The sequence below is a fragment of the Protomyctophum bolini genome (assembly GCF_963924005.1).
Source record: "Protomyctophum bolini genome assembly, chromosome: 4".
Taxonomy (NCBI): Eukaryota; Metazoa; Chordata; class Actinopteri; order Myctophiformes; family Myctophidae; genus Protomyctophum; species Protomyctophum bolini.
In genome coordinates this window covers 43,358,065-43,383,466 of record NC_137865.1, presented here as the reverse complement: position 1 = coordinate 43,383,466, position 25,402 = coordinate 43,358,065, and the positions used below count along the sequence as shown (strand labels likewise).

Here is a 25,402-nt window from a genome sequence, read left to right as displayed (position 1 = left end):
CAATATAAGGTCTGCTAACTGGATCATGAAACCAGAAAAGCCTTTCGGTTGGTTTCCATTGGTCTCCTCCTCACAATCACATGCTGCTCAATTCATCGAAAAATCATTCTTATAATAAGCCGGCCCCCAGATAAATAATTTGCCTTCAAACTGCAGAATAGCGAGAATTGCTCTCAGTCTGAACATTTTGTACATTTGGGCTTGCCCCCATCATCATCATCATCATCATCAATAAATCCATGTTGCAGTCTTGCAGAGATGCTTGCTCATAGGCAGTCTTGTTTGTCGACGTCATTGGGTTCCCCCTCTGCCTGCCTGCATCACCGTCTAGCCAAACGGAGCATGCGCACTTCATTCCTACAGTACCAGAGCAGAGCTTACGACGCACACACACACACACAACAGAAGACCAGCCCCTCTATTGCTGCTACCTCGGAGGGACCTTCCATGTACGTACAGCTGTTATTTACACAAATATATTAATAAGTTGTAGCCTGTTTTAATGATGTGCTGTTGCATTTTGTTTATTTTAAAGAGAGAACTTGGCCAAAGCATTTAGTTCCATGATTCCTTGATTCGCATTTAACTTGTCCCCCCGCGGGGGTGTTGTTCATACATCAAAATGTTAATCCTTGTCAGACGGGGGTCGTGACGTTTTGATGAATGTTGTTTTCATGCAGGCGCTGCTTTCGGGGGTACCACACACCACTCGGACATATTGGGGGACAACCCGTTTTTATCATGAAACTGTTGCGACTTGCGATGCTATATTTTGGCCATGCCATAGCCTACCTGCTTAACATTACAGGAAACGTCAGCCTTTTTTTTGCCCTGTTTATTCAGTGCTGTTTCCTGATAGGAAAGCTGTCAAGTGCGCACGTACCAGTGCAGTCTGCGGTGCACAGTGCAGAGCAACAGTTTGTTATAGCCAGGACGCCAATATGTTCAGCTCATTTTTATATTAATAATGATAAACTTTATTTATAGCAGCACCTTTCATACATAAAAGGCAACCCAAAGTGCTTCACGTGAAACAAATAACAAGCAGCGGAATGCCAGAAAACAGGTAAAAAGCAGGTCAATACAAGAAAGAAAATAAATATATACAAAATAGCAATACATAAAGTAAAATTTAACAGGCAAATGGGTAATTACTACTACTACTACTACTACAATAACAAATAATCAAATAAATTAATATAATAATAATAATATAATTTACAGGTGTATTTGGATTGTGGTTATGGATTTTGTTTTTTATTAAATATAAAAAATAAATGTGATATTATTACGCTTTCATTAGAAGAGGTCAGGCTTTTAGGACATTGCTTAGTCTACACTTGGTTTTGATTGGCACTTATATGCCTGTGTTTTTGCTGTTATCTGGAATTGCACATTGAGGACAACTTCCTTTGTTTTTAATAAGGTCCATAATTACTCCATAACTCTTGGTCTGCGTCTGTCGGAGTCTGTCAGTGACAATAATCTGATACTTTGCTGTGTTTCCCAAAACGTACAGTATACAGTAGGTCTATTCTGGGAAACATTCTCAGATGAAAGGAGCTTATAATAAAGTAGAAGTGTTCACAGAGTAATTGACACATTTTTCAACTTAAAAATAAATAGATAATAACATGTTGCAAAAAACACACGATACAATACTGGACTATTGGGAAATTAAATCCTATCCATGGCAATGCATTGAGTTACATGGGGCCGTGTTTTTGTATAGGTGTCTCTGGTAACACAACTGGCCAAACACACTCGCATACAGGTAAACAAACACACTTAGTTACCGGTATGTACATAATAATACTAATAATATCTCTCTCTGTGTCCGTCTCTCCCTCTCGTTCTCTATAAGATAGTACACATTCTGCACTATAGCATCAGTCTAGCCATTCATTGTGTGGGTCATGTCATGTGAGGTGAAGAGAATTTAGTAAATTTAGCACTCAGCCATAATACTGACCAGACCATAACTAATCACATTTCCACGCGCGTTATCTGCCATCAGCCACTTCTGCCTGTCACATCGCCAATGACCAGCGTGTAAGGTGAAGTTACACAGTTCATTCATTTCATACAGTGATCTATACTTGCACTGAGTGAGTAGTAGGCCTATAGGCCTAGACTAGGCCGCCTAGTGGTACTGTATGTTTGCATTTTGGGATCACATTTGACAGTGGACAAAACATTATGACTACAGAAGAGAGACGCTGAGGGCAGACCAGGTATCAACATCAGTAGGAGGCCTTAGCTATATGTTTCACCAGTTTCAATTGAAATCCAAGCTCCAAGTGAACGTCAGGCGTTGGTCAACCCCCCGCCACTCTTGGCCCTCTCTATCTCTCTCGCTCGCTCACACACTGCCTTGCTCTCTCCCACAATGTTAAGTTACACCTATTTTACGTTAATATCCTGGGTAAAATGTGCAGCATTGGGAGGTAAAGGGGAGACACTTTAATTGTGAAGGAAGGGACGACAGGATGAGGAGAGGTGTTGTTGTTGCTAATTGTCGAGAGTATATGGCTCCGTGTGATATTGAACAGTCAAACTATTTGTATCAATACGGCTGTTTAAAACAAAATAATTATGTCATAGGTATATGGGGGCCTCATATTTGGTCTTGAAACGGGCCTCCAGATTCCTAAGGCCGCCCCTGCATGGGTATCAACATGATACTCCATCTAAACTCTAATACTCTAGTCTCTGTCCTGGTTTGGCCTGAAAGAGGCCAGCCCACATCAGCTCTGGGTCGTAGGACGAGGACGACATTCCATCGCTTCAGTTTAGACACTCGTTATCACAGTGGCACCCATGACTAGGTGTCTGAGATGGATACTGACAGGCCGCCTGGTGTTGAAGACTAGTACAACTTGGGGAGAAATGGGTGTTGAAGAACTAGTAGAACTTGAAAAAAGAGAAGCCAATAGTACATTATTTATCTACAGTAACCTCTGCAAATTAGGGGAGGAACCAGAGATGGTTTCATTGATCAGCAGGAGACAGAAGTCCAAACGTCTATGAAAATACTGAACTACTACTGTACATACCGTCTCAAATTACAGTAGGGCACATACTGGATTAGTGAGCACTTCAGTGGAATTATCGGTTCTTTCTTCCTTGACTTCCTTCTTCTTATTTCAAGCTTTGGAATGTTAAAGAGAATGATGAAAAGGAGCAGTGAAGAGGTTTTCCAAAGCATCTGGTCACAACATACAGTATTGGAAGTTTGGAACCATTCTGGTATATGCAAATAGTTGGAATAGTTGGCTCTGTGCATAACTAGTTCAATAAGGTGGCATTCATTTCCAATGGCTTAATTTGATTGGCTCGACGGCAGACTTCAAACAGAAACTACAGCAGACTCCAATGTTCCAATGGCTTATTTATGTGTTGTGTTTTTCAGCCGAAAACATGTTATTTTCAACAAGCGATACTGTCTTATGTCATAGGGATAACCATTCTAACCCATTTTAGGTTTCAAGCATTCTCTTATACTTTAGCACGCCACCAAGTGGCGCGCTATGAGCTTGTTGGTCTGCTATTTTTGAAAAATCGTGAAAATATTTATTTCAGAAAACTGGAGGATTTAGAAGATTTCTTTTACATTTTGAGGTCAGGCCTAACCCTATCTGCTCCAGTGACTGGGGTTCCCCGGTGCTCTATACTAGCAGGTCCAGTAGTATTTCCTTTACACCAAACCTTTTTGCTTGTGAGCTAAGCTTGTAGATCTATTTTCAGCAAATAATTATGTTCACCACAGAATAGGGAGTCAAGGACACTAGGGTTGATGTGGTTTAAGTACGTAGCTTAGCTGATGATCGTGTGGGAGTGGGACTGCATGGTCTGTGTGTAGACTAGCGTGATGAATATTATTTCCTGGAGGGGAAATAAGACAGGGGTTGCATAACCCATTGCTGGCTTTTATGTGTGAATCGTGCCAAGTGTTCCCTATGCGTGAAAGGAGAGAAGGCAGCATTACAGGTCTACAGCGTACCTTATGCTGCTATCACACACACAGCATGCCAACAACAACACCAGTGGGAGCCTTTATTACATTAGAAGAACACTTTGTTGCAGTCGGGCAGTACTAGTACGCGCTGTTGTTCCTTTCGGCCCTAGAGAGTCTGATGAATGGCTGTGATTGCGAGTGGAAGAGGGCACAAAAGTGTGACAATTCATCTTTAGTATTTCTCCATGACAGGATATGTCGTTACTGTACATAGGCCACTGTGGGGGCAGTGTGCTACAGTATACAGTTATATTGGTAATGCGCGATTCCTGCTCAAATGTGAATCGAAGACGAACCCGCGGCACACTGCCAGACTGGATTACCAGCCAAGGTGCCTGGACCGCTGAGCCACGGCCCAGGCCCGATTCTCTTTTTTTTTCCTCCATGAAAATAGTTATTGTCTTTAGTCTGTAGTTGCTGAACATTAATACATAAAAAATGTGGCACCGCCTCCTAGAGCCATCTACTGCGGCTTTAAATAGACAACATCAAAGTGCTTGCCTTATCTTGAAGTCTCTCCCTTGTAGCAAAAACATAAGAGTAACTCAAATTAATTGGTCAGCCAGGCCTTAACCACATTCTATACTAAATCATGATGGTGTTGCTGACGAAAATAGCTTGTATATTTGCTATTTTTTTGCACATGCCCAAAATAGGCTCAGACGGTGGTAAAGAAACCCTGCCAAGGCTTTCCATTTCCTACCGATGATGATGATGATGATGATTTCAGTGATGGAAGCTCCTCCCCCTGCGCATATTCCCTAGTGTGGAGAGTGGGGGCGGGATGGAACAGGAGGTGTGTGTGTGTGTGTGTGCGCGCGCGTGTGTGTGGGGGTGCGTGTGTGTGTGTGTGTGTGTGGGCCCGGGGGCTAACCCTCTGCTCATGGAACCAGAAATACTGCAGCTTGTGCACAATGACTGATGGAACATCAAGATTTACTGAGCACAATTTCCTTAGTGCGTGTGCGCGTGCGTGTGTGTGTGTGTGTGTGTGTGTGTGTGTGTGTGTGTGCGTGTGTGTGTGTGTGTGTGTGTGTGTGTGTGTGTGTGTGTGTGTGTGTGTGTGTGTGTGTGTGTGTGTGTGTGTGTGTGTGTGTGTGTGTGTGTGTGTGTGTGTGCGCGCGCGCGTGCAGGCGTGCATATGAGTACATTTGTACATGTACGGTACATGCATGCAGACTCCAGTGAGTGTGGGTTGGACAGTACACATTACTCAGGCCAATGGCTTCACTGGGCATTATAGGACGTCGGGACTGGTTGTTCTCAGGCCGTTCACACTCACTCTGCTTCCTGTGAACATGTGTAGAGGATGACAAATCTAACTCGACGGTATGTTGTCCATGTTCACATTTGAGTTTGCTTGATCAACATGGACAATAATAACACAACATGACATGTAGAGGATGTATAAACCCAGCATAGCACCAGACAGAATGTATACATGTATACCAAATACCCCCCTCCCCTCCTTCAGATGAATGTAATCTTGTGTATGTGTGTGTGTGTGTCTCATTATTATATAACATGTCCAGTGTTATGGTCTTCATGGATGCAGTAGTCCAAGCATAGGCCAGAGGGACAGTGTGCACGTCCAATCGTGCATGTGCATAAGCACGTGTGTGAACTATATATGTTCTCACAAGTCTAGAAAGATAGCAAGGTAGAAATCTGTGCAAAGTGTGTACGTGTGTGTGTGCGTGCGTGCGTGCAGCCAATGGTTTTGGAACACCAAACAATGTCCCCTGATAGAGGGCCTGAAGCAGATTAGCTCAAGGACACAGAGAGAGAGAGAGAGAGAGAAAGATAGAGAGAGAGAGAGCAGCATTAAACTGAGAAGCCTGCAGGATGCTACTGTGTCCGAGGAGCAAAAGACAACGGTTATTTTTGGCCCCCTTGTTGTGTCGGTGGTGGCAGTTCGTGACTCATGGGAGGCCCTATGTAACAGTGACAGACAGTAGAACCCCTGGGGGTTACTTGGATTTGAAAGGGGTTCTAATTTGACCATCACTGGCATGTCATCACTACACAGTTTGAAAGCGCACAGTAAACGTGCAGGATTTTCTTCTTTTTGTTGTTGTTGTTGTTGTTGACTGGTAGAAAGCCTTCACTGCTGCAGAGCTGTCTGACTGTCGATGGTTTGGTGGTGGTATGAATTTCCTGTCGTAGAGTTTAGAATTTCCTGTGTTACTGTACCTATTTGCAACTGAGGTTTTTGCATAAGGAAATGTTTTTACATGAACAAACACAACATTAGTGTTCTGTTCACCAATAATTTTGACAGAAAATTAAAAATGTCACCTTGATCCAAACACCAGTCTGTGTTTTTTAAATTGCATATTTAAAACATTCACATAAACAATATTATTTCTCTTTTAACTGTCTTCCCTCCCCCCTTTGTACAGGTGCTGTGAGTGTGTGGGTCGACTTTAACTTCAGCACCCCTCGAGGGAGGGTGGGTGTCTGCACATACCTGACTGACGACTTCTTGCTCCTGAAGAAGGCGCGCAGAGCGGCCATACTGAGGACTACCATCTATATACATATCATCAGCATATTCATAAAAGCTGTTCAGCGGCTAGAGAGGAAAGCGACTTTTCTTCCAACATGGAAGGCGTCCTCATAGACTTTGACTTGCCCTCAGAGGTCACGGGGCCCTCAGAGGTCACGGGGCCCTCCAGTGATGGCGGCGGCAGTGGTGGAGGTCAGCACCACCAGGGCCACACGGACATTTTCTCTCCAGAGGCCGAATCCACAGGGTTACTGCCTGAGCCCATCGCCCCCTCGGCCCCCTCAGCCCCCAACTCACACCACCACCACCAGCACCATAACGGGGGAGGGGAGGACCGGGACAACGACAGCGATGCCACCGAATCGGCGGACAGCGAGAACGACATGGGGCCGCCGTCCTCGGGGTGGGAGCTGAGACGGTCGTCCTCCTCCTTGTCCAATCACAGCGGGGAGATGGATGGGGGCGGGGCAGAGGTGGCGGAGAGGCGGGGGTTCATGAAGGCCTACGTGGAGAAGATCTTTCACGGAAGGTAAGAGAGGCTCGGTGTCCAGACGTGTTTGTGTGTGTGCATCTGTGCACGGCAACTTCTTTGTGTATTTGCATTGTGTGTGTGTGTGTGTGTGTGTGTGTGTGTGTGTGTGTGTGTGTGTGTGTGTGTTTGCGCGCACGGTGACAGGCAGGATATTCCTCAAAAAATGTTTCACAGTCTCAAAATATACAGCTCTATCTCAATGAATTAGAATATTGTGTGTAAAGGTTCATTTTCTTCCGTAATAAATTTCAAAAAGTGAAACTTTCATATATTCTCAATTCATTGTGCATGAAGTGAAGTATTTAAAACCTTTTTTTGTTTTAATCTTGATTATGGCCAGCTGTCGTACAGCTCATGAAAATCTCAAAATATTAGGATATTTCACAAAAGATATATTTATTTTTAACGAGAAAGGTTGATCATCTGAAAAGCATATTAATGTATGCAGTTAATACTTGGTCTGGGCTACTTTTGAACAAATTATTTCATCAATGGGGCGTGGCATGGAGGTGTGGCACTGTTGAGGTGTTATGGAAGCCCAGGTTTGCTTTGATAACAGCCGTAAATGAATTTGTATTGTTCAGTCTTATATCTCACACCTTCCTCTTGACAATACAACCTAGATTCTCTGTGGGGTTCACGTCAGGCCAGTTGGCTGGTCTGTTAAGCACAGTAATTACATGGTCAGTAAACCATTTACTAGTAGTTTTGGCTCTGTGGGCAGTTTTACTTTTTTAATTGTATTAGGGAAAAAGAATAAACTTTTACACAATATTCTAATTCATTGAGATGGAGCTGTACATGCTTAGCTCTCACAGCCCTTATGTCAAAAGTTCTGACAATACATTCCACGATGTCGGCCCGAGAATAAATCACTTGCTACTCTTCTGTGTTAGGGAGGACTTTGACCAGGAGGAGAAGGCACGTTTTGGGGAGCTGTGCTGTGGAGAGGATGGCAAAGGCAGAGAGTGGTTTGCCAAATACGTTAGCGCACAGGTAACTATATGGGGATAGATTTACAGCATGAGGTCAGGGGGGATTCTGCCATTTTGTCACACACATACTGTATATACTCAGCTTGGTGTTTTTGGATGGGATCTACCGCTTTTTGTCAAATACAGTAGAGTAGCGGTCGGCATCGGGCCAAACTCTTTCAATGACGATTAGATGGTGGGCCAGAACACAATCAATGGCTAATTTAGGACCTGGAACCTTTATATACAGCACTTACTCACATGGTAGAAACACCTACATCACGATCCGAAGCGCACACGCACGCTTAATAGTCCCTTTTCTCCTCAAAATGAGACAAACTGCGATCTTGGAGACCTTATAAAACCCTAATCTTTGATCTTTGAACTAAAATAAAGTTAATCCATCGCGCGTCGATACACAGCCTAGAATGAGGATGTGGCTTAAATCTGGAGGGCCATCACTTCCGGGTCAGGGTGGAAGTGGTCTCTTTTTCTGTGTTTTTCGCGCATTACACTGGCCTCATGATCTGGCCTATTATAGTAACGGGATGGAATGTGTTTTAAAAGGATATTTAGTTCATCAAAAAGTTTCTAAATAACATTTTATCTGGAGACAGAGGGCCCTATTTTCACCGGTGCCTTAATCCTTATCCCTAAACTTTTTTTTTTTACTATGGGCGATCTACATCCACACGTTATGAATAGTACCAAAAAAAGGCAGGCAGGCGAAAGTAGGGCTTATGCCCGTTCATGTGAAACCAGGCAAGCGTTTTTCATATTTTACCGTCCTGCTCCCCCGTCCACTAAAATGAAGTCCGGTCGCCGTCTAACGCTTGCCTGATTCCATGTGAAATTGAATGCAGCATTAGAGAGTCATGCTCCTTTTAGAACAAGAGCTCTTTCATGGTCCACCAAGGTCTCTTAAAACGGAGAGTAACAACGTATCATTTAAAGGCATGTAAAACACAGCTTGAGAGACGTTTTTCTTTGAGAAGTCTCAAGAGGAAACTATTTGTTCATCCTACCCTAACCCCGGTTTAATCAATTCAACGCTATTGCTGTCCATATCCTACCTGGACTGTCAGTCAGCTATTGGAAATTATATTTACAAAATAGTTTGTCAGGCCAGATATGATCCTGTTCCCTTCCACTGGACCGTGTTAGACTTCAAGTATGCAAAATATGTGGTTTATGTGCTGCGGGTGTAAAGGCATAGTACAGTTTTTGGTGAAGAGGTGACCACCGTTTTGGTTAGTAAAAACAGAGCGATACCGTTGTGTGATCACTGCGGCGTGACGTCATGTGGTAGTTTTAGGTGGTCACCTCTTCACCGAAAACTCAACTATGAATAGGTTAGCAGATACAGGTGTAAACTGTGCCCAGAGGAACATTTTAAGGACTATTTCACCCATTGTAAACCATTGTAAATCTTAATTAAATAATTCTCACTAATGCCCATTATTGGGTGGTACCATTAATGGTTATGGTACCACCCAATGTATGTCTCAGAGGCAGGCTGTCAGACAGTTCAGAATTCTAACTTTCCAGAAAGGCCGTAGTTTCTTTTCACTTGAATCCTCAACGATGATGTCATTGGTAGGCACTGAACTGTCCACTTCCGGAATGGGAATTTAACGGGTCTCTGAATTATGAGTTTCGATAGGTGCTACATATCATTTCTGAATGTTACGTTTCAGTTCAGTCTCTCATAAACAGACCAGGGAAGAATTCACCGTAGCTAATCGGTGTAAACCAGTGGTTCCAAAAGTGGGGTCCCCCCTAAATGATAGTTTGGAACCAAATGGACCCTTATGGGTCTGTAACTCTGAGAGTGTACAAATGGTCCCTTTGGTTCCATTTGTACACTCTCAGAGTTAAATTAACATTGATTTTACAATATTAATTGGGGGTACCAGAGACGGAAATGCCATTAAATTGGGGGTCCGTAGCCTAATGCAGGTCAAACTGGGGGATCCTTGAAATTAAACGGGTTGAGAATCACTGCTAGAGCCGTAACAATCTTCTCTCATGGGGGTCCCTGGCATATATTTTCAAACGGGGGGTCCGCGGGGCTAATTAGTGTCAATGTGGGGGTCCTTGGCGTGTAAAGGACTCATCCGCCACCGTGGAGACTGGAGCTTGACGCCTCTGGCTTGGCTCAGCACTCCAGCAAACACAATTGTCTGCATGCGGGCAAACTATCCTGCACGCACTAGCGTGACTAGCGATGCCTTTTCAGCAGCAGGGAGTCATAATTGTGGAGGACGCGTGTCTAGAGGCCCTTCCCATCCCAAGGCAAACAGTGTGGCTTGTAAAAGAGGCTGTACGTTTTCTGCATTGAAACTAATATTGCTAAATGAAGTAATTAAGCTCAATTCAGACGGTTGTACATCTGTATTAAAACGTTTCTCTACAAATGATAACAGTATAGAAATGTAATGTTACACTTATATACAGTAGATGCATGAAATATATTATTTCTGTATTTTCAGTATAATCTGATCTATTTATATTTATGAGTAGCCTTCCAGAACATTGCTTGTATTGCTTTGCGAGCTATTTGTTTGCATCAGCGAGCTGGTGATTACAACATGGAAACAGTGTTCAGCTGTGTTTTTGTCATCCTGCTTTTAGCTCGACAGACAGAACACGCACACATAAATATCTCTTTCATTCTGTGTTTACAGCGCTGCAACTCCAAATGTGTCAGCGAGGCGACCTTCTACAGACTGGTGCAGTCCTTTGCCGTGGTGCTCTTTGAGTGAGTCTGGTTGTAGGCTATATTTGTTTGTTGACTTGTTCAATTCACTGCTTGATTTATCTCAAACAGTCGTTTGTTTGCCTTTAACTCAAAGCCAAAGAGCACATTGCCCCGGAATGTTCCTGATGAGTAGCACGTAATTGCATAATTTATTTCTTCTTCATTCCCCCCCCCCTCGGAGAGTTTGAAGACATAGTGTGTGTTTTCCTAGTGTGTGTGGTCAGCGACAGTGTATGGGTGGGAGATAATATCTAATATCTGGCCTGGTAATCCTTCCACAGACGGCAAATGTTGTTTTTTCCACCATTATTCCATCTTTGTTTGTTAGATAATGTTTGTTTGGTTGCAGATGTTTCCAAATGGACGACTACAGCCCGGCCAAAAACCTAATGACCATGTGCTTCACATACTACCACGTTGGTAAGGCCCTACTCTGCCCGATCTGACTGACACACGCAGACATGCATGCATGCACGAATGCATGCACACGCTCTCTCGCGCATGCACACTTGAATTATTTTCATTTGGATCTGCACAAGAAGCGCATAAGTACCGTGATCATAATTTGGTTAAATAATGGTCAAACCCGATACAACTGGATGCACTTGCTTCACAGAAAAGAAGATAACATATTGATGACTTACTATATACAGTCAATTAGCCAATTGCTTTGCATTTGTCTTTTGCAATCCTTGTTTGTGATTCCATAATACATATTACCAAAGGCTGATATTTCATAAGTTTGGATGTACAGTAAAACACGTGTCCATATACAAATCAAAAGGGAAGCCTATTTAAAAAAACAGCAACTGCTTTTTCATAATTATTATTCATAATTAAGAATATCCTGGAATGAGTCTAGTTTTACAGTACTGAGTTTATACTGCTTCGTTGTCTTGTCCTGTCCTGTACTTCCACCCCTACACACGCATGCACGCACGCACGCACGCACGCACACACACACACACACACACACACACACACACAAACAAATGGAAAGAAAGGAAATTGAAGATACTGGGTGAAAGAATGGGTTGCACAATCGTGGGATAAAAATAGTAAAAGTTAAAAAAAAAAAGATTCATAGGGCGGGTTCAGGTTGCTGCTCACAATCATTGTGGTTTCACTTGCAACACTGCCTCGTGAGATTTATGCTTATCCATGCAAGACTTTAAAGTACATCAAGATGAGTCACAGGCTCACAGCACTGCAGTGAGATCAACGATGTACTGTTTTATGAACACCTAAAATATACAATATGTGATCATAGAATTATCTTGGCAAACGGTTACGGTATGTCACTAAGAAATATTACGTTGTATTTATCAAATAATATCTTTTAACCTATTTTGACCTGAGATCAGATTCTAAAAATGTCTGTTTGAAAATGACAGTTTTCTGAAAAAGCTATGTTTCTATGTCAGTCGTTCTTCGATTTTTCAAAAATAGCAGGCCTACAAGCTCATAGCGCGCCACCGAGTGGCGCGCTATGAGCTTGTAGATCTGCTATTTCTCAATAGCTAAAGCATAACATAATGCTAACACCAAAAGGGGTTCCCCCCCAAAATGGGTTAACAGCAAAAATCCAAATATGATCACCTCGGATAGGGATTCAAAGTTTGCCCCTCGAAGACCAGAAAATACACCCCTCAGATTTCTTAGAATAGGACATGATGACATGAGCAGAATTACAGAACAGATCTCTCATGTGTAAATACACTCAGTACAGTACACATATGCACCTTCTCCCACAAGCTGTTGCCCTTCCCATGTACTGTATTCATGTTGATGTGTAGCCTGGATCCAGCCCAAAGATCCCGCCCACTCTCTGAGTTGACTGCATAAAGTCTGATAATCAGGCTAGTTGATGTGTAGAACACTGGAAAGTCTCTTTTATCTGTTCACTTTGAACGTGGGAATTCAGTCGGTAAAAGGACTATAGGTTACTTTTGAGTAACACGTACTGTTCTACTTCTTACAACGTGTGTTGTTTACGTGTAGTTTTGAACTCGCTATCAATACCACAAACACTATTCATGTTCTACCAGTTCTAAGAGGTCGTAGAATATGTTGTAGATTGTACATTGATTGTTAACAAACCTCAACCCCTCTCTGCTTCTTCAGGACGGTCCCATCTGTCTCCGTCGGAGCTGTTGGATCGCGGTGGCTCTGCTGCGGGCGTGGACAACTACCTGAACAAGGCCAACACCTGGCTGTCCGTGAAGAAAGACGCTGCCGGGCGGATGCTTAAAAACACCTCCAAGACCGACGTCAAGAGCTTCTTTGGAGGCCTGGAGAGCAAGTTGAGAGGTCCAGGTGCTCGCAAGTGAGAGGGCTTTTATTTTTACAGTTTTTTTAATTTTGTATGAATTTGTGATCAATCCGCCCTCCGGGTTGTCACGACCATGACATTTTTGGAGGCCACATAAAAAAATTGAGATTCCCGATTTAATTGTTTTTGGCATTGAACATGTGTATTATTTTTATAAATCTAATAATATTTATTAATTATCATTACATTTATGTTTGCCTGTAAGGCTTTAAGGTTTTAAACAAAATTGCACAGGGTAAATATAGCGTACAGAATTCATACAAATAAATGAAATGAAAATCAAATAAAAATATATAATGAGCATTCTTTTAATAATTAAAAAAATTACAAAATAGGGAAAATAGCAGATCTATAAGTGCGGTGACTGAGCTTGTAAAACGGCTATTACTATCATGATGAAAGTATACAGATAATGGAAATGATTTAGATTTAGATTATGCATCAAAAAAAAGATAATGTCAAATTATTGTAATTATTATGTAATAAGGGCCTATCTGTCCTTGTCCTGACTCTTCCCTTCATTCTCATATCCAGTGAAGAAGAGAGTCCTGGCGACGCCAAGCCCAAGTCTCCAGGTACAGTATTTATGTCAATAGAAAGTCTACGTATTTCCCTGAGGATTTCACGGCGTACAGTAAGTAGTCCCCATGCATTGATTTGACTTTAATATTTGACGTCCTCCTCGCTGTCACACAGTGTCTGAGGCTCCGGAAGAGAAGAAGGAGGAGAAGGTGTACCTGTACACCCACCTGAAGCAGCAGCCCATCTGGTACGTACAGTAGGTCCACTCTGGTCTGGGTGAGATCCACTGGGTCCCACAATGACCTGTACTTTCATCCTTAATCCATTCTGACCTGAGATCAGATTCTATAAATGTCTTCTACATCCTGACAGTTTTCTGAAAAAGCTATGTTTCTATGGCAGTCGTTCTTCGATTTTTCAAAAATAGCAGACCTACAAGCTCGTAGCGCGCCACTCGGTGGCGCGCTATGAGCTTGTAGATCTGCTATTTTTCAATAGCTAAAGCATAACATGATGCTATAACACCAAAAGGGGATCCCGCCCAGAATGGGTTAATCCAGAGCGTTTTACAGTAAGCTTAGAACAACACATGGTAATGCATAAAATACATAGAAATAGTCATCAAGGATAACATAAGCAATTTAAGAACCTAACATCTGTATAACAGTAGAATATTTGTACAATGAAATTATGAGTATGCGCTGCAGGGGTAGGCAACCTTAGGCACCGGTGCCAACACTGGCACACTGGCATGTGTGTGTGTGTGTGTGTGTGTGTGTGTGTGTGTGTGTGTGTGTGTGTGTGTGTGTGTGTGTGTGTGTGTGTGTGTGTGTGTGTGTGTGTGTGAGAGAGCATTTTTGATGGACTATTTAAAAAGTCAAATAAATAAAGTCCCTCACAATTTGTATGCAAATTACATCGTGTACATAATTATACATTCATTAAAACTCTGAACTCTGGACTTTGGAGAGGGAGTCTGGGAGAGAATCGAGGTTATTGTTGTGAGTCTATAATGATCATTATAACAATGTAAAACATGTAAAAAGGTCATTGTAGCGCTGTCTGTTGCTACTGTGGGTTCCTCTCAGTCACATGGAATGACAGACAGCTTGATGCATTTATTGGCTCCACACAGACACTTGATTAAACAGAACATAAATACTTAGTGACAAATAGGATGGAGCTCGTTAAGTTTTATTGATAACGAGCACCTTAACCCATTCTGACCTGAGATCAGATTCACACGAGGTTTCCACTAGGACAAACACTGGTCTGATGAACCCATTCTGACCTGAGATCAGATTCTAAAAAATGTCAGTCGTTCTTCGATTTTTCAAAAATAGCAGACCTACAAGCTCGTAGCGCGCCACTCGGTGGCGCGCTATGAGCTTGTAGATCTGCTATTTTTCAATAGCTAAAGCATAACATGATGCCAACACCGAAATGGGTTCCCGGTCAGAATGGGTTAACGATCAGGCTCATCAAGCCGGGTTCTTATCGAGCCCTCTATCGAGCATTTTCTATTATTTTGTGGAAAGATGGGAGACAATAAATTCTGAACAGAACCAGTATCTTTTACTAGAGCCATCAAATACAGTAGGTTTCTAACAGACGGAAGGCAATTTACCTTTTTTTACCAATAAAATAATATTAAAGAAACTGGTTAATATGTGTACAGTCACTTTAAGAAAAAGCGTAATTTTGTTTATCCGGGCAGCGCTGGTTGGCAGTATACACTTTTAGACCGACATGTTTGTGCCAGAATGGATGATTCTTTTTTTTTTATGCTCGATAACGGGCTTGATAAGCCCAAATCTTATTGATAACGGGTACTCAATAAGCTTGTTATCGGGTCGGTATCGAGCTCCATCCCTAGTGACAAATAAAGTCAGCCCAGCCGTGCTGGGAACATTGCCTGCCACGCGAATTTGAGTTCAGTTGGTCTTCTCTTGCACTCTGCTCTCTGTGTGTGTCTTCAGTCTGTGTGGCCGCACCCAACACTCTACTAAATAGAGATCAACCTCGTTAAACTCTGACACTGACTGCTCCCATGAGCCACTTCCCCCCATCTCCACCTACAGCAGAGCCCAAATCAAACCCCACAGTTAACATTCGTGGACAATCAAAATGATTGTCATTAAAATTACCGTTGACAATAATTGACATGGCACATCTAGAAAATAATAACATGGCACTTTTGTTTCCAAAAGGTTGCAGACCCCTGCCCTGTGCCATGTCTACATAATATGCTATCTAAATTACCAAGGCTGGTTGAAGACCAAGCGGGCATTCTGGATCAATTGGAGAGGCTTAAAGGGACACTTCACCCTTTTTGCAAAAAAATATATGTTAATGACGTTTAGGAGCTTTAGAACACTTTCCTGGGGGTCTTTATGTGTGTAATATGTGGTTTTAGATATTTTAGATTGTAGCAGTGAGCCTGTTGTCTCTGATGTCATGGACACTGGGCTCACTTCCTTCCTGGACTACATGTTGTCTCAGTAAGACAGCTCTCCCCCTATCCACAAGGAGGAGCAGTGCACCAAAGCATTATGGGAATTGTAGTCCAGGAAGGTAGTGAGACCAGTGTCCATGACATCAGAGACAACAGGCTCACTGCTACAATCTAAAATATCTAAAACCACATATTACACACATAAATACCCCCAGGAAAGTGATCTAAAGCTTCTAAACGTCATTAACATGTATTTTTTTGCAAAAAGGGTGAAGTGTCCCTTTAAATGCACATGCCGGAAATTAAGGCCAGTAAGCATAGAGTTACAATAGACATATTAGAGACACGTTTTGATATTCCTGATGGAGGAGCTAGGCTGACTCCTGGGTGAGGAAGGGTCTAACGCTAATCCTTCGAATGTTATAGAGTGTAAACCTACAGGCCTCGAGTGGCCGCTGTAATGTGTGCTTTGAATTCATTAACCCATTCTGACCTGAGATCAGATTCATACGAGGTTTCCACTGGACACACACTGGTCTTGATTAACCCATTCTGACCCGAGATCAGATTCTAAAAATGTCAGTCGTTCTTCGATTTTTCAAAAATAGCAGACCTACAAGCTCGTAGCGCGCCACTCGGTGGCGCGCTATGAGCTTGTAGATCTGCTATTTTTCAATAGATAAAGCATAACATGATGCCGACACCAAAAATGGGTTCCCGTTCAGAATGGGTTAAACGAAAGCCCGATAGGGGAATCAGTACCAGAGCGACAACTCGAGGAGACTGCGAAGTGCCGCACCGGCAAACAACATTCGGCCAAAATGTCCTCTCAGTACAGGGCTGTGTAAAATGGAATGGACGACGTCCTCTGCATATAAGGGAATGTGCTACATTTTCCTCTTTTAAATACAATCTGAAAGAATGGTTGCTTGAAAAACCAAAGCTGCAACCATTCATGATTATTTTAGGTGTATTTATTTTGTATACTGTGTTAGAGAGATTATTAGAGTAAACCTGCCCTAATAATAGTTTTAATATTTTCTTATTTCTTATTCTTACTAGTCTTATTACGTTTGAAATGTACTAGGTATTTGTATGCTATGTCCTGTATGTCAGTCCTGTTTGTATTGTTTGATGTTTGATGTCTGGGGACTGCAGATGGAAATTAGCAAGTTTTGCTAAATCTGGTATATTTACACTGCATTTTTAATGTAATGTTCATCAATATACACTGTCCCGACCAAATAAACGAATAAAGTAAAGAATGAGAGCTGACTGTCCAGGACAACACCAAGGCTGTTGGAACTGAAGTCACCAGGGCGTTGTCTATGGAAATAGTTAGCTCCTGAAGTGGGAAGAAGAGAAGCCCAGTCTTGTCTGGGTTCAGCGTGAGGTGGTCAGAAGACATCCACTGTGAGATTTCAGCCTGGCATGCAGTGATGCGTTCTTCCACCTGAGTAGCAGAGGGGGGAGGGGGGGGGGTGACGTCATCAAGTATAAATCAGGCATAACCCTCACCCATGTGGCTGGGAAAGTCACTCAAAATGAACAATCTCTTGGAGGGAGCGACCTGTAAAGGGCTCTCCAGGAGTCAGGACACAGAGGTCATCATGGGTGTATAATATAGTGAGAATCAATGAAGCAACTGACCTGTTTGTTATTCCTCTCCACTATTAGGCACACTCTACGGTTCTGGAACGCAGCGTTTTTTGATGCTGTTCATTGTGAGAGGAAGAAAAGATCACCTACGACCAGGTGAGACTGAGCGGATGGAATGGATGAGCCTGTGTGGATAGATGGATATTGTCGCTGACAAGCAGAAACCCTAGCATCTCCATATTTCATAACCTTTTCTTCGTGTCTCATACAAAAGTAGCTAAAATAAAATGCATTTCCTGAAAAGTAAGTGAGTAAAGTTTGGACATGCAAGGTTTTCACCCGACACCGATGACATATTATGCAATGAGAATGGGTTTGAAAAGGTCTTTATGAATGTGGGAGTGGAAAGTAAAGTAATGGCTAAAGTGATGTCCTGTAAATAAGACATGGTACAGTATAGTACATGATCAGAATACTTGGTAGGGAGAGCATGAAACCAAGCCGAATAGTGTGCAAATATAATGAGATGTTGACGCAAGAAATAACTTAATTGGAATGACTGTGTGTGTGTGTGTGTGTGTGCGACCATATCTGTGTCTTGTCAGAGAAATGTGAAGCAGGTAGTAGGAGATTGCAACGTTACCGTTGGCTTCAGCACTGAAAACAAGATGAATCTTAATTCACTACTCCTGATGGTCTGCTGACTGACGTCTCTTTTCTTCTCTTTTCTTCGAACTATTAATGGTCTCATTTTCTATGCTGTGCTCCCTCCTCCTGTCCTCTATCTATACTGCCCCCTCTGTCCTCTCGCATGTGACTTTTAACCCTTTGTCTCCTTGTGCCTTTGCTGCCGGGCAGGGGAACGGACGAGGAACAGAATGACGAGAGGTCTGTGTCCGCTGCCCTCCTCGACACTGTGGTCAAACTATGAGAGTGGGCTCAACCACTTAAAACTATAATATAGTACCTATACTTCAGTCGTATACAACGAATAGCGAAAATAGCTGAAACACAAGCTCTCACAGCGCATCAGGGTTCTCAAATAGTACTGCCCCGAACCTGACCTGACGTTTCCGGGCCGGGCCGGAGATAAAATGTATGCTAATTAGGGTCGGGCCAGGCCTCGGACTTCATTAAAAATATATATATATTTGGATTTTCTTAGGATAAAAATTATAATTCCGTTCTGTCTGTTTGTGTATTTATCTATTGTGAAGATGTTGCTGGCTGGCACCGGGACTTAATTTTCAGGCCCGTTGAGAACTCTACGGCAGTGGTTCCAAAAGTGGGACCCCACTTTTGGAACCACTGCCGTAGAGTTCTCAACGGGGGACCCCCAGGGGTACTTGAGGGAGTTCCAGGGGGTCCCCAGCTAAATTATATTTATAGGAACCAAATGGACGCTTATGGGTCTGTCTGTAACTCAGAGAGTGCACCAATTTAAACCATTTGGTTCCATTTTGTACACTCAGAGTTTAATTAACATTGACAATATAAATTTGGGTCTCAGAGATAGAAATGATGTGAATCACTGCTAGAGCCGTAAAACAAAAAATAAATCTTCTCTTATGGAAGGGTCCCTGGCATTTCTCTTCAAATGGGCTAATTAGTGTCAATTTGGGGGTCCTTGACATGAAAAGGTTTGGGAACCACTGCTCTACGGCACATTGTGGTGCGCTGTGAACTTCTAGTAGGGGGTAGGGGGGGTGCTGATAAATCAACAAAACTACGTTTGAGGTGGGAGAGCAGACAGATAGGATTCGAAGATACTGTAAATCAGGGGAGAGAAGAAACCTGAAGCCGGTGTAGATTAGAAGTAGGTAAGAGAGCAGATTGGGTGCAACGTAGCCTTGAGGGCCAGACAGAGAGAGAGGCTGAAGGTCTCGCAGTAGCCTCGGGGTCTAATCAGATGTGCTCCAGTGAACAGCGACAGTCAGGGTTAAACCTCTAAAGACTTAAATCCACACACACACACCAGCTGACTGGAGATCAGTGTCTGGAGTTAGTACGCTCTCCCAATCCGTGGTCAATGGTCATCATAATTTCCTCAGTGATGAATGCTGTAATCATGTAAATCATTGAAACACATTTATCATGCCTTTTTATTTCCTTCCATTATAGTATGTTGCGCGCACACACACACACACACACACACACACAGATGCATTTTTAGACCTATTTTTGACTATTTTTCTTTTTGACTTATCCCTGTTCCTCTGTGTTCATTTTTCACTCTTGAGTAAAAATGGACTGGGTGTATTTGGTAACATTTGTCCATTCACAGAGTTAAAATAACAGGATTTCACAGCGTAATCTCTGTTGTTGTTGTAAATCTGAACTCAGAGTGAAGTGAAACACGGGATAACCACACTATCTGTATAATGCCTAGTATGGCATTTGAGTGGCATTATATCTAGCATCTATAGGTGAGAGAGGTACCAGTCCCCAAGGAGTGTTTTCTCTCTGCACCTGTTTGCATGTTCATCTCTTCACTCATTGCTTTTCTCGAGTGTGGTCGTTTGCATGTAAACCTTTCTCTTTTTCTAGGTGCATGTTCTGTCCCTCCCATTTGTCCCCTTGTCACACACGGACTACTTTGTATTTGTTTCTTTCAGTGCAATGGCAGGTCGGTTGCAGGGATGTGTTGAGCCACATTTAAGTGGTCGTACGACAGTGTCCTGTGCCAAAAAATAGCCGATCTGCAAGCTTGTGCCACATCGCAACATGTTGGCTTGCATAACATGTTGGCTTGCAGATAGGACACCATTGTACAACTACATAGATATAAATTAGACATTATGCATGCCAGGATAGGAATAGGCAGGCCTCGTTCCTGCTCATTTACAGTAGCATTATTATGAGAGCCCAGAAGAAGTTATTGAAGCTAATTTATGTTCTCCCCATAAATCTCTGTACAGTATGCTAGTCTGTATGTATATGTATGTTTGCATGATTGTGTCATTCTCTTAGTATACTGTCCTGTCCAGGGGTCATCAATATGTCCGCACACGGACACATGTGTCCGTGCCAAAGACTTGGTCTTTTCTTTTTTTACACACCATTATAATCTTCTCATTTTAACCCATTTAGGCCTGAGCAAAGATTTTAGTTAAAAAACGTTTGCTCTGAAAGAATATATATTCAAACATTTGCGCCACATTTTCACGATTTTTCAAAAATAGCAGACCTACAAGCTGTTATAATCTGGCACGCTACAAGCTTGTAGATTATAACATAATGTTTAAAACACCAAAAGGGGTTGTTTTCTTATGTATTACTACGACACTATGGTGTTCTGTGTAACCATTTGGTTCCATTTGAACACTCAGAGTTGCAGAACTGTACTGAACGGTCTTTCAGGGCCAGGTCTGTCTGTGTTTCTGCCTTCTTGGTGATGTTTATTGTCCACTCATCGTGTATGTCCGTGGCAAACATGGAATGTTTGACAAAAATGTCCACCACAAGCCAGCATGGCGATGATGACCCCTGGTCCTGCCTCCCAATTTTGACAGATCAGTTTTGAGAGAACATTTCTATCCTGATGCTAGCTTCGGCTTGTGGTTGATGTAGCCCTCCTGATGTTGATGTAGCCCTCCTGGTGTGTTTTTAGGATTTCAGCATTTCCTTGAAACACTTACAAAAGTGCAACATGTTCCTCTTTTGTCTTCTGTATTCTCTGTGTTAAGTCCTGGGCCTTTTTTTATAGGCTGTTATTGTACTACTTTCTACCCCATACTGTAGGTGACTAATAGCATTACCATGCAGCCAATACCTTCTTTCATTCATGTACAAACTAATGATGAGGGTTATGACATCATATTGGCATGAATGTTAATAGGGTTTATAGAGTTGAAGTTGTTAACTTATGTTTTACAATAATAATCTACAATCTACAAATGAACTAGTAACTAAAGTTTTCAATTAAATGTAGTGGAGTAAAAGTATGGATCCGAGATGTAGTGATAATTAGTAGAAATAATTGGAAGTATTGGAAATTGGAAATACTCAATATTACTCAGTAAAAACCTCAATTTATTTTACTTAAGTACAGTACTTAAGTAAATATACCTCGTTACTTTCCACCACTGATAGCCAGTCATAATTGCGATACCAATTCATAAATAATTAACGATTATCGTGTGTAATTTCTCGTGTGGAATAATGTATCACTTTTGTAATACATGTCATGCTTGTCTGTGACCTGCTTGAATTTATTGCGTTAATTAATGTACTTGTTCTTTGTTTGTTTGACTATTAAGCAAATGGCAAGTTGATGTGTTTGAAAAGTCTCATTGTCATTGGTGTGTGTGTGTGTGTGTCTTTCTGTTATTGTATGCATATAATCCATTTTAATTTATTCTGTTTGCATTATATTTGATCTCTAGCAGTAACAGGGTATATCTCCTCCTTTTGTTTTGTCAATTATGGGGATTTTGCAAACACTTGCTACACATTTAGTGTAGCAACTGTTAATATTATAACTAAATTAATCACCATAAGGATCTAAATTCTAGTACCCCGTTGACCAACATTTTGACTTGTTTTTAGTTGTTTAACAGATATATTACAATCTGTATTCCTAACAAAAGTCAGTGCCAATATTGACAGTTGTTTTGATTCCCAGCTCTCTATGGTTATATATGTAGATTGTAGAACAAATGAAGGTCAAAGGGCATTCTGAATAAAACCCTCATGCTTTCTCCTGCAGGGAGAAGTGGTGTCACATGACACAAGAGGAGAGAGACGACAGCTCCAGAATGGATGAAAACATTGCCTTTGGGCAACTGGGGTGAGGAAGCAAAGTTATATAACACATTTGCAGCCATTAATTCATATTCTACGTAGTAGGCATCTACACCAGCCTGCCTCCACTACGCTTCTCACAAAGACATTCCAGTGCCAGGGACCTGTGCACAGATCATCTACCTGCTATTGTCTGTGTAATATAGTTAAAGAAAGAAAGAAGTGTAGTGAGTGGTAATGAGGTGTGAGATTTTCTCATGTTAAATATGATGTGTATAGACGTAAAAGTGAAAGTTGTGATGATAAATATAAACTCAACTATAGACAAAGGTCTCCACCAGGGCAGGTCAGGTTGTGGCCTCCTGGTGGTGGTGCTATAATAGGCCAATGTGAAAAGGGTGACATTTCTTCTCATGCATTGGATGGCAATTGGATGATTTGAGGCATTTTGTTCAAAAATGTGTTTAGCAAAAATCGACCTGTTGGTGGCGCTATAACAGGCCAATGTGAAAAGAGTGGGATATATTCCTCAGCCTAGTAGGAAAGAAAATGAAAAGGATGAAATAATTTGAGCGTATGTGTGTTTTTCTGCATTTATTATGCATTTCCAGGACATTTACCCATAACATGCTGGCCTTTGGGCTCAGTAAAAAACTCTGCAATGATTTCCTGAAGAAACAGGCAGTGATTGGAAACCTGAATGAAGGTAAAGCATATTTTCATTCTGATGGCTGCATAGAAGTAAAGTAAGAGATATATGTATGGCATTTGAATGTTATTACAGGTCTAGATGAGAGGTACTGTACCAGTCTCAAGAGTGCTTTCTCTCTGCACCTGTTTGCATGTTCATTTCTTCACTCATCTTTTCTCGGGTCTGGTCGTTTGCATGTAAACCTTTCTCTTTTTCTAGGTCCATGTTCTGTCCCTCCCATTTGTCCCCTTGTCACACACAGCCTACTTTGTATTTGTTTCTTTCAACGCAATGGCAGGTGGATTGCAGGGATGTGTTTAAGCCTGATTTATTTTACGTGGTCGTACAGCAGCGTTTTTGGGAATATTTTTTTGAAAATGTTTTGAAATAATAAAAATGTAAAACTAAATGTAGGAAACAAAACAATAAAGTGACCCATAAAAAAAGTGTCTACGGCACAAAATGGGTTTTGTGTTTGTAAAACAGTGGTCCACACTCTCCCTGCACATTAGTGAGTGACAGGGACAACTGTATGTAGGGATGTGTAAATGTGTCCAAAATGAAAATCGATTTGTATAATCAAATATTAACGATTAATCATTTGGGGGGGGGGGGGGGGGGGGCTTTTTTTTTTTTTTTTAAGATTTTTACCCCCAAGTGGTACCTAAGTCAAAAAAGTTTGGGAACCCCTGATGTAGATGATTAACAATAATTTTAACTCTTGAGAGTTAATAAGGGTCCATTTGGTTACTAACTCCATCTTTTAAATGAGGACCACAGGTGGTCCCTGGACCAGTGTTGAGCCAATTGATCACCGTAGCAACCCCAGCCTAGGCCTGATTAGGTAAATTCCCAACACCTGCTAAATCCTCCAAACCTGTATCTGGAATCAATCTCCACTCACACTCAGTCACTCACACTCCTCTCAGTCATGCAGCTACACAGACACATCCCAAGCAGACTTTGGTAGGCCTATAGCCCTGTCCTGTTTGGATGATAAATTTGCCTTTCCAAAAAAACAAAACGATTATAGATTATTAATCTTCATAATCGATTTCGGGTCCTATTAACGATAATCGATTAATCGGACCCATCCCTGAATTGATCACAATTCTACAACACTTACAATTACGTTTCTGGTAGTCACTCAGTGTTCAACTGTGTCCAAATAACGCTGCATGTGTGTGTGTGTTTTCCCCTCTGCAGAACAGTACAAGTTGCTGACCGACCACATTGAGAAAATGGCAGCAGAGTGAGACAGAGATGGCCGATTTCAATTCATGTGACGAAGTGACTATCTGACGGCGCTCGCATACCGTACATCATACTGTACGTCAACAATGTCTCATCATCTGACGGCGCTTGCATACCGTACATCAACAATGTCTCATCATCGCCTCAGCACAAAGACCACGTCTCCACTGACAGGTGTCGCAAGGGCCGGGGTTTCCAAGACAATACAGTCAACTGCTCCATGGTAAACCATATCTATACACTTCTGTATCCCTCCTCTATAGCGTGTCCTGTAATCAGCAATAATACTGACAGTTGTGTGACATTATTACAACCATTAATCACTCTAATTACTAACTGACCGCACACTAATGTCCAAGACTCCAAGTACCAGCTTCAGAATGAAAGCAAACCTAACACAGTAAACACACACGTTTTTAGCTTTATGTAGTTGTATATTATGATTTTTAAACAGGCTGGTTACTGTTTCTGTCACCCTATATGTATGTACTCTATACCAAACTCAGTTATCTTATGAATTATAATATCTGATGCTTACAGTGTAACTACTTTAAGCTGTTTCTGTGTGCTGCTTACTTAGATGAGTTTTTATTTTCAGGTCAATTCATATACACTTCACATACTACTCATCAATCTATATACTGTACACTGACAATAACAGAAAGCTTGTTCAACTGTGTCACTACTTTCTGCATTGTCTTATTTGAGAATTACATTCATATGGCAACTATGTAGGCTAAAACCAAACCAGCAAAGTATTTGTGAACTATATTGGACCAATTCTTGGTGCACACATACATTATCAGCTGCCGCAATAGACGAATAATTGTAGTTCCCTTTTCCAGATGGTAGCATAGACATTTTTTATTGCGGGTCAGTTTTCCCCATGGCTTCTTTTGAAGCTGCTACACAACACCTTCACTCTGAGGACGATTCTACAAATGTCTTCTAAATCCTGACATTTTTCTGAAAAACTCATGTTTCTATGTCAGTCATTCTCAAACATTTTCAT

The 25,402-nt window shown here is 41.8% G+C and overlaps 1 protein-coding gene across 1 annotated transcript; it reads left to right on the top strand.

Moving 5' to 3' along the window:
- The first annotated feature begins 382 nt into the window (after positions 1–382).
- Positions 383–25,402, top strand: kiaa0513 (KIAA0513). The gene is made up of 12 exons (XM_080761802.1): positions 383–449; positions 6,421–7,056; positions 7,956–8,055; positions 10,721–10,794; positions 11,144–11,214; positions 12,919–13,120; positions 13,661–13,701; positions 13,823–13,895; positions 17,781–17,858; positions 22,411–22,491; positions 23,057–23,151; positions 24,343–25,402. The coding sequence occupies exons 2-12, from the start codon at positions 6,623–6,625 to the stop codon at positions 24,390–24,392; spliced, it is 1,299 nt and encodes a 432-aa protein (XP_080617928.1). The 5' UTR covers positions 383–449; positions 6,421–6,622; the 3' UTR covers positions 24,393–25,402.